This window comes from Vitis riparia, chromosome 10 (assembly GCF_004353265.1).
Source record: "Vitis riparia cultivar Riparia Gloire de Montpellier isolate 1030 chromosome 10, EGFV_Vit.rip_1.0, whole genome shotgun sequence".
Classification (NCBI taxonomy): domain Eukaryota; kingdom Viridiplantae; phylum Streptophyta; class Magnoliopsida; order Vitales; family Vitaceae; genus Vitis; species Vitis riparia.
Window position 1 is genome coordinate 17,526,255 of NC_048440.1, and position 9,936 is coordinate 17,536,190.

General features: G+C 34.0%; 1 protein-coding gene across 3 annotated transcripts; it reads right to left on the minus strand.

Annotated features, from left to right (window-relative positions):
- Positions 1 to 524: 524 nt before the first annotated feature.
- Positions 525 to 6,309, minus strand: LOC117923694 (serine/threonine/tyrosine-protein kinase HT1-like). Of its 3 annotated transcripts, none has more exons than XR_004652672.1 (5): positions 6,113 to 6,309; positions 4,802 to 5,928; positions 4,024 to 4,479; positions 2,779 to 3,106; positions 525 to 759 (listed from the first exon to the last, which is right to left on the minus strand). XR_004652672.1 is itself a non-coding variant. In XM_034842111.1 (5 exons), the coding sequence occupies exons 3-5, from the start codon at positions 5,540 to 5,542 to the stop codon at positions 2,834 to 2,836; spliced, it is 1,470 nt and encodes a 489-aa protein (XP_034698002.1). In that variant the 5' UTR covers positions 5,543 to 5,693; positions 5,835 to 5,928; positions 6,113 to 6,309; the 3' UTR covers positions 2,573 to 2,833. The 3 variants fall into 3 exon arrangements, 2 of the variants coding, with proteins under 2 accessions (XP_034698002.1, XP_034698001.1); XM_034842111.1 differs by lacking the exon at positions 525 to 759 and having other exon boundaries at positions 2,573 to 3,106; positions 4,802 to 5,693; positions 5,835 to 5,928; XM_034842110.1 differs by lacking the exon at positions 525 to 759 and having other exon boundaries at positions 2,573 to 3,106; positions 4,802 to 5,729; positions 5,835 to 5,928.
- Positions 6,310 to 9,936: the final 3,627 nt, after the last annotated feature.

A 9,936-nucleotide genomic window follows, 5' to 3' on the forward strand; every position in this document is an offset into this window, starting at 1 on the left:
ACATCTCAAGATTGATGAGAAACTATAATTAAAAAATTATTTAATAAATTTTATAAAATATTCATTTTATTTTTTATTTTTTTGCTAATTTCACTTAAAAATTATGAAATTACTTTTCTCCTAATCCTATCATATACTATGGCTATGTTTGGTTCCTGGAAAATTTGAGGGAAAATGCGAGGGAAAGAAAATATAAAGGAAAAGTAGAAGGAAAATAAAAAAATAGATTAAAAGTTGATAAATTATTTTTTTTGTTACTTCAAACTCATTTTATTTATTTTAACTCATAAATATAAAGATTAAATAATTTAAAAATACATAAGTTTTTAATTAGTTTTAATTATATTTGATTTTCTTTGAGACAACCAAACATGAGAAAATCATTTTCCTTAACATTTTTTTTCTTTCCTTTGTAGTTTCCGGGAACCAAACATAGCCTATAGGAATTTGGATAATAAAAAATTCATTATCTTATTTTTCAATTTGTATTAAGATTTATAATTTTTTTAGGGGGCAAAATGGACTAAGCAAACACACATAATAATACATGAGCGTTAAATCACATGATATATGTTCTACATTTGTATTGATATATAATGTATTGAGTTTTGAATCACATGATGTATATTGATCCTTGATTCTTGATTCAGGGGTGGGCTTGTCTCCAGTTGTCTGTCGGATGAAAGGCAGGAAGAGCTTGATCCAGTCATGATTGGGTAAGTCTCCACAGAGTGGTTAACTTGTGCATGAGAACTCCACCTAGTTATGAGCAATTCATGAAAGGGTGAGATATTTTGTTATTGAAGCATATAAAGGGACAGGAACCAAAGAAAATATGATTAAGATTCGTACAGCCCCAGATATCAGGCTGTTTTCTTAATTGGTTTTCTGGTTACTGTTTTTAGATTCCTATTTTACTAGCTTACCCAAAGTGGAAGCCGTGATGCCCAATGTCGAATCTTCTTGGTTCTTTTCAATGTTTTCATTTCTTCATTTACTTTTGATCCAAGAAGTAAAGAGGGTGAACTACAAGGAACCCACTAATGAGGAGGGGTGTGTGGGCCTTTCATTAGTCAAATTTCTAAGCATTTCTAGACAGGATTTTTTTCAACTAATTGGCCCACCAACTATGGAGCTTTCCAGTAGGGATCTTTGTTCTTTTGGGTATCTGCAAAGGCAACAAATGGGCTTTAAGATTCACAAAATTTAAATCTCCCCTAGTTGAAATCAATATTTAAACAGTTTTTTCCTTGCTTTTTACTCCTTATGAGGTTATGTTTTTAAACAAATTAGTGAATTACCCAAAAAAATGAGGCTTGACCCCCTACATTCGAGAAAGTCTAATTAATGATGATGGGATAGGAGTGTGACATCTTGCACAGCCTTATGCCTTTTTCTTTCCTGATTCTTTTTTCTGGAGATGCATGGAGCATACACCATGATATCCTCTCTCTCTCTCTCTCTCTCTCTCTCTCTCTCTCCATGATCAGATAATGATCCCACCTGCCCCTTCTTTAATGTAAATAGACTAAGAGGCTGACCCATCAACAGAATGTGGGCATTAGTAAGAGCATCTCTTTCCTCTTTTCCTTCTCTCCCTTTTTTTCTTTTGTCAATTCTTCTATCCATAAATCCATGCAACCAAGTATAAGAAAAGAATAGAAAGAAAATAGCAGTGAAATGTAAAGAGTGATAATCCATGAATGGCAAAACATGGAACTATGGAAAATGAATGGCATCTAAAGAAAGTTAAAAGAGGTTTTAAGAGCAGAAGAAAGAGGAAATGGTTCTATAGTGCACAAGACTTCAAATAATAACATGGATACAAATAAAATCTGGTAGGAAGTGTAAAGTGGATTAATAACATCCCAAACATAACATGGATAAAACTTCATTGAAATGATGAGGTGGCACACACTTCGGAAAGCAAAACGTCAGAAACGAATCTACTAATTCCAAGTAGTTTGGTAAGGCTGGTATCTTGAGAATAAAGATCTATGAGCATCACTAGGAAGTCCAGGCAAACCCAAATGGAAAACATAACAGTGTCTTTCAAGAGAGATTAAAACTGAGCAACAACCACGAACTATTCTCTACAACAAGAGGGGGGAGGAGGGTTTAGAAGGACAATTCCCAAAAGAGGAGGTTGGAGATCATGTAGAAATGAAACCATACTTAGCCATTTATTGAAATTGCTCTAGCCTATACACTAAGCCTTGGATTATCTTACTCTAGAGAAAGGAAAAGGCAAACTCATTTCAAATGCTACTCACTAATCAAAACAAGATTAATAAAATTTACTTTCCATGGGAAATCCAACACACAGCGCTTGTTCATTACTATAGTTAACAAATACGGTTACAGATAGTAAATGGTAACAATAAAATGTTACACCAACAAGTGAGAATCACCCCTGCAAAAATTCCAACAAAATAGTGCAGTTGTATCACTAAAGGTGCTTATAGGATGGTAGGGCATGACAACTTAAAACAGTGGGGCACTATGTTGGAAATCCAAAGATTTGGGAAGGTAAAGAAGATTAAGAAAATGAATCAATTTAGAAAAATGAAAATTATTTTCACCAATGATTTTATAAGGTTCAAGACAACCAACTATTTTATACTGTTCAAGACACTCCAGCTTAAAGATCATGTGTTGTGTATGTAAACTGTAAATGCAGTGAATTTGATCTCAATGCATACTTTACCAATCAATTCATTCACGCTGGCATGAATATGAAACAGAGGAATACAATTAAAAGAGGCTTAAAAGACGAACCTTTTTAATTACATTGTACCCTGGGAAACTACAAAAGCCAGGCCATACAGAAGATTCATGTGAATTTAGGTTTAGGCATGGATGAAGTATTATGATGCACGGGACCCAGCTTTTGTATCCAATGAAGAAGGCCTTTCTTATGATCTTGACAAGTTACATATCGTACCAGGTTCAGGGTTCCATCAAGAGCAAGTGAAGACTTAAATTGCTCTAATACCTTCACAACCTGCCAAAACTCAGGTCTCTTATCTGGATGCAAGGACCAACATTGCTCAATCAGAGCTCGCATGGCAGGGGGACAGTCAACTGGAATCACGGGTCTTAAGTTCTGGAAAATGTAAACAATAAAAATAAAATTCAAATGCCATTAAGCTCCATGACAGAAAGGAAAAAAGGAAAATAATAAATAAAGAAAATGAACAGAACCAAAAAAGAATAAGAATTAAAAAAAGAAAAAAGAAAAAAAGAAATACAACCTAAGATGCTGCACTTCTCTTAAGATTCCAACTAATTCTATTTTGTTTTTACTTGTCCGTTTAAGTGAATCCAACTAGTTGCATACAATCATCCATAAATTTGAAAAAGTGGTGACAACTCTCTTTTAGAGATGACCTGTTTGATTCCTTTTTGTAATTGAATCTAGTTACTAAGCATATGGATGCCAACAATTACTGTAGAAAATACGGTGAAATTATTTCATCATCACAAATCTAATATCAACTCTAATTAAAAATAGTCTAGAGAATTTTATAAAATTAATAGCAACAAGAGATAGCATAGAGAAAATAACACCAGCATCATGAAGTCAACAACAAAAAAGGTAAAGAAAAACAAAAAAAATCTTACATGCCAAACTCATCAAGATATTTATTTGGTGCAGTTACCATGCCTAGTGGTCACCTTGTTGCATGTCACAAGTCTTTTGGTATACCTAGTACTTCAACATAATTAATTTGTGATTTGACTTCATGTTGTTCATTCATAAAGACTTGCAAGTAGCAATAGCAACCGCTTCTAGAAGGCAAAGCAAAGAAGGGTAAAGGGGCCAGCCTCGGATTAGTTGGGAGGAGTAGTACAAAATAAACTTGAAGCTAAAATGACAACTTCAACAACTACTATTAATTTTTACAACACAATATGCATGTGCTAAGTAGAGCCAAAGAACAGAAACAGAAAGGGTCAGCTATGCACCGTTGGATATCTATATAAATATCTAGGCAAGAAGCATGGAATTCACGACAATACCTTATTCACTACAGCAAAAGCAGCTTGGATGGGTGCCATATCCTCATAAGGGATAGTTCCAGCCACCATTTCCCATAAGATAAGTCCGAAACTGTACACATCAACCTTCCGTCCATATGACTTATGTTTGATCATTTCAGGAGCCATCCATCGATAAGTCCCTGGATCATCAGCCAGAGAATCACAATATGCTTCTTCACAAGCTATCCCAAAATCTGCAATTTTCATGTGGAAGTCTTTAGTAACAAGGACATTCTCAGGTTTGAGATCCCGATGAATGATGCCTTGTGAATGGATGTATTCCATTCCTCGAGCAATATCCAGGGCAATGGTGATTAGTTTCTCCAAGGGAAGAGACTTATGTTCAAGCTTGTGCAAATATGCCCTCAATGAACCCTCTGAAAGATACTCCGTGATGACAACAAAAACAGGTGGCCTTCTCCATGCTGCTACAAACTGCATAATTGGATCCAAATGTGAGTACAGTAAGAAGGAATTCACAGAGGCAGCAGTTGCATCCTTATTCACAATAGAATATTTGACTGTGATTCAAGATTGGTATCCAACAGTTAAAATTACAATGGGTTAGACTGTTACTGAATAAACCGAATTTCAACAAGAAGCACCATAATACAGAGTGATAGCATCCAGGAATACACATGAAACAGAACTGAATCAGAAGTATCATGATTTCATCCGTTAATTAAGAAAAAAGATTAATTGATTCACCAGTTATGACCACATAATATAAAGGAATGAAATAGAAGAGTTCGATTACCTTTATGACATTTTGATGGTGGAGACGAGAAAGACAAGAGACTTCCCCATTGAATTGCTTCTCTAACTTAGAAGCCAAGACCCCATTCTCCTCTTCATCTGGCACCATGATAACTTTCACTGCAACAGGTTGTTCCTCATAAACCCCATGGTATAATCGACTATGGGCCCCATGAGAAAACCTAAGCCCCAGATACAACTTAGAGAGATCAGCCATCCATTCATCTGCAGCTCCCACAGCTGTAACCCTCCCCCCTCCATGATCGAAATACTTTATCCAAGATGGCTCCTTCCTGAACTTTGCTTTATCATGATTTTTGGTAGAAGTCAAGTGCCTAAGAGGGCTAGTATTGGACTGTTTATTTGAATTGCTTGCCTTGGGGTCTTGTGAATCTTTGGAAAACAATTTGCCCATAATTCCTTTTTCGTGTTCCTTTCTTCGAGGAACTGGAGTGGAGAACCTCTTCCGATCAGACCGAGCTTCCTTAAACTCATCAGAAAGTTTGGATTCGGGGAGGGGCGATAAAGACCTCTGCTTGTTTGTAAAAGCATTTCTCCTACCCTGTGGATCACTAGGTTCCGATTTAAGATTTAGAGAACCTCTCTGCGGCCTCGATTTCAAACCCGAATTTCTTTCCGGGCTAATGGTTAAAGGGAAGGAGGCCAACCTTGTCGAATCCAACCTATGAAAAATAGTATGAGAAAACTTTGTTCTTCGAATCCAAGAATTAGCGTCTTCCATTGCCCCAGAAGCGCCCTGAAAACCCTAAAAGGCTTTACAACTTCAAACCTCCTTATTCTTCTCCTTCGTCCTCAGCACAGAAACAGCCCTTCAGATCAGAATTCTTTTTCTCAAACGATCCTAATGTTGCAAAGCTCCAAACAGGAATTCCCTTCAAACCCATCAAAACCCGTTCACAAAAAAACCACTAGAAATCAGACACACACAAATCAATTTTCCGCCTCCATTAAAATAAAAAACCCATTCAAAATCACAAAAAGCCACCAACAAAAGAGCTGTATCAAGCCGCTACCTCATCAATCCACCAAATACATAGACCCATCCACCTCCATCAGAACAATAAACTCTTTATGGCTTCAAAGTCAAATACCACCTTCCGTAAAAACCTGGAAACAGACCCCAAATAAACAAATCACAATTTAAAAAAGAGAGAATACCAATTACAGTGAAAATAAAGAAACACCCATGATTATATACCCCATTAGACACAGAAGAAACCCAATCATTGTGTCAAAACCATCACAAACAAAATTAAAAAAGAAAAAAAAAAAAAAAAAGGAAAAAGCTTACCGATAACGTCGAATGATGATTATTCCATGAAAACAAATGAGGATCCTGAGGAGAAACCCTGTGATGATCCTAAATTCCAAAAGAGTACAGGAGAAAATCCGAAGATTATACGTATGGAATACGGAGGTAACCGGTGACCGTAGACTTAATGGACCCGATTTTTTTGGTGAAGTCTCGAGGGTGAGGTGGTGGTGGTGGTGCCCACCTCCCCAAAGTCATAAAAGACGGTATAGAAAGAGAGAGAAAGAATGATTTTTATTTTGATTTTAAAAAGGAGAATCCAACCGTCCCTCTCAACGAATGATGTACGGACCACCCACCCCACAGTGAATCGTACGGCCCGCACGCGTAAGTAAAGCGTATTTGATGCCGTATTCGGTATTCCCATCGTATCATTCAAGTATTAGGTTGTTCATGACATTGTCTATAACTGCAATTAAACGTGGTGCAAGATATTTGAAGAGATATTATTAAAAAAAAAATTACTATAAAATTTTAATTTTTTTTAAACACCTATTAAAATCCATATTTATTTTTAGGTCCTAATACACCATAAAAAAATATTTTTTTCCATTAAAATAAATAACTTTCCCTTCTGGCTTCTTCTAGGCTTTTCGGGCAGACCCTCCTATGGTAAGGCAGTTGGACTCGAATGGAAAAAAACAGGCTTTTCTCTTTTTCTGGTCTTTTTTTCTTACCTCCCTTTTCTTGATGCTGGGATCATCCCGCCACGTTCTGCCTCCCACTTCTCCTCTTACTCACGGCTTCGTATTTTTGGGCTGCCCGTCCCCGTTATTTGGGGTGGTTATTCTCTACTACTGTCCTCCATACCTTATCATGATCGGTCAAACATTTTGACCAAGTCACCCTGTTACCCACGTTTGTATTTGGGTTATTTATTAAACGCCCTCAAAACCCAATTTTTAAAATTTAATCTTTCATCATTTTTTTGCTATCATTTGAACAAAAATATTCTCGTTATTTTCTTATAAAAATAACATTTTTTTTTTTAAACCTACATATAAATACTTAAAATAGAAAATGATATTTATATCAAAACTGGATAAATATTTCTTTATATTTTCCTTACTTATAATAAAATAAAATAAAATTTCATGGCGAAACGAGAATTAAAGAATCCAAGAATCACATACATTTTCATGAATGAAATTTTAATATGGAAATCATTTTATAATTTTTTTAATAAAAAAAATTCACTCCCAAGAGATTTTCAGGCCTTTCATGGTTTGCCCCTCGACATTTGAAAAAAAAATTATAAGCCCCCAAAAATTATTAGTATAATGTTCTAGCAAAAAACTCATGTGCCATACACCCCTCACATTTTAGGTTAGGTACGAGATTTTAAATTAAAAGTTGGAATTTAAAAGTGAAAAGAGGTACAATCGATAATTATTTTTTAAAACAGTTTCAAAAAATAATTTTTGAAATTGTTATTTAATGATAATAATCTGTTTGAAAATCTAAAATATTTTTAATTTATTTTTAGTATTTTTAAATAATTTTTATATATAGTATTTTATTTTTAATCATTATACATGTTTATATAATTATTTTTTAAAATAACCATCATAAAATAAGTGAAAAATAAATAAAATAATTAAAAGATATTTTTTTGCAAACACTTTATTTTTTTGTTCTTAAGAACATAAAATAAAAAATAATTTTTTATTATCAAATATGTTTTTATAGGTTTTTATTTTATAGAATAAAAAATCATTTTAAAAAACAGTGACAAAATAGACTCTTAGTTATTTTTTTCAATTAAAAATAATTTATTGATATTAATTAACGTGTCAAGTGAGCTTATCATCAATAAATTTAATTTAATTATATTAATAAATATCAATATATTACTTATAACTAAATATATATATAAATATATATTACTTTTTTTTCTATTGAACAAAAACACAAACACATTTTTATATAAATAAATATAAAGATGGCAAAATGTGGAAAATTGTTGTTTAAATATTAATATATTAAAATACCCGACAACCAAACAGAGCAATTAAATTGAATACATAATAGTCAAAAGATGTTGCATTAGACCCATTCAATCATGAAGTGTCCCATAAAGCGCCCTTCAATTCAGACAGCCACCAATGCCCCCAATTTCCAACTCCTACTAATGGCAAAGCCAGGAGTTTGGCTGGCTCTTAAAATATCCATTGACCAACAATCTCTAACCAAACATTTTTCCAAAATTTAAAATTTTCTTTAAAATATAATTTTAATTCCCATACAAACCGTGTCTTTCTAATTTGACCCAAAATTCCAAAACCAGGCTGGCTGTTCAACTCCAGAAAAATAACTTCAATTTGGCCATGGAGACAAGAAGTACAGACCGAGGGCGGGCAGAAGACATGTCTCGTCCACATCTTCCCCACTTCCGAAAGCAAACAAAACTACAAAAGTTACCAAAACCAACGTGTTTATAGTATTCAATAAAGCTAACAGCAATTTTCTTCTCCTCTCCAATGAAAGGGAAGGAGAAATCAAACAAGAAAGCCAGGAGTGGTGTGGACATCATTAATTGAGTTGAATTTTAATTTGGAATGAGAGATGCATTTTTCCCATGACATGGTGAGAAAGCTTTTCACGTGAAGGACATGCCACTGATGCAGTCCATTCAAACATTCAAAAGAAAAAAAAAAATGAAAATTGGTATCAATTCAACGGTGTTGGAATTGGATTTGGGTGTCTAAACGGGTTGATCGAAGCCGATCCAATAAAAAAACAGTTGATGATAAATTTAAAACTATTTAGAAATTATCATTACAGAATACATATACGATTCTTTTTTTTTTTTGAAAATAGTAAGTTTGTCAATAAAATAATCGAAAAAGCTAAAAGTTTCTGGATAGGAAATTCATGGACGAGATCAAATGTGCGTACACGACCAGGCTTGATCCAAACCTAGACCCGACGTATGAAATCAACTATGTATGGTTTGTGTCAGCTGTCTTAAGCCGTGTACTTGTTTGTGGGTGTATGGCTAACATGTCAAGTGCTTTAGTATGTGGCCAACATACTTATAGCCAAAGTGATGTATTCTTGTTTGGTTGGTTGTGTGTGGGCTTTAGTACTCGAAGTCTAGGATTCCCCAAAAGTAAGGCCAAGTGACCAACCGATCATGACTAGACCAATAGCTTTTTGAGGCCTGCAGTCTACTAAATCTAACAATGATCCAAAAATTTGATTACCATGTCCAACCAATGGGGTGTTTAACCTTTAGAAAAGAAGTTGAAAACGGAGTCGAGTATCGTGTGGTTGAGGGCTTTTTAATTACCTCTTCGTCATATATTCTTCCCCTTTAATTGGCTGAACGTGTGGTATTATTCACTTGACACCACAATTTGCTATTTTTAATGGCTTTGTTTAGGGGTGAGGAAGTTTAATGTTAATCACTAAAACGAGTTGAATCAGACATATTTAATGGATTTAGGTTAAATATGATTAAGTTTGAATTAAATTCATATCGACCTGCATAATTTGTATGATAAGTAGATAATTTTCGAATCAACTTATATTTTTGTTATTATAAGATATATTAACGGTTGCGGATCACTTTATTGGAATGAAATTTGAAATGAGTATATTTGACAATATCGAGCATTTGAAAAATAGATGTATTCATTCTATAGCAGATTTCTTACCAGATCAATTCAAACCAGCACTAATTCGTTTAACAAAATGTGGTTCGATGAATTATATATGGAGCAATTGGACATAAAATTAATACAGACTCTTTCGAATTTAGTAACTTCAATTCTAATAACAACTATTTAATAATTATGTTG

Excerpts from the sequence above, each read along its gene's own strand:
- LOC117923694 (XM_034842111.1), bottom strand. The coding sequence starts at position 5,542 with ATGGAAGACGCTAATTCTTGGATTCGAAGAACAAAGTTTTCTCATACT. Across the intron at positions 4,480-4,801 it reads ACCATCAAAATGTCATAAAG|TTTGTAGCAGCATGGAGAAG; the intron begins GTAATCGAACTC and ends CCAATTATGCAG. Across the intron at positions 3,107-4,023 it reads CTTTTGCTGTAGTGAATAAG|AACTTAAGACCCGTGATTCC; the intron begins GTATTGTCGTGA and ends TACATTTTCCAG.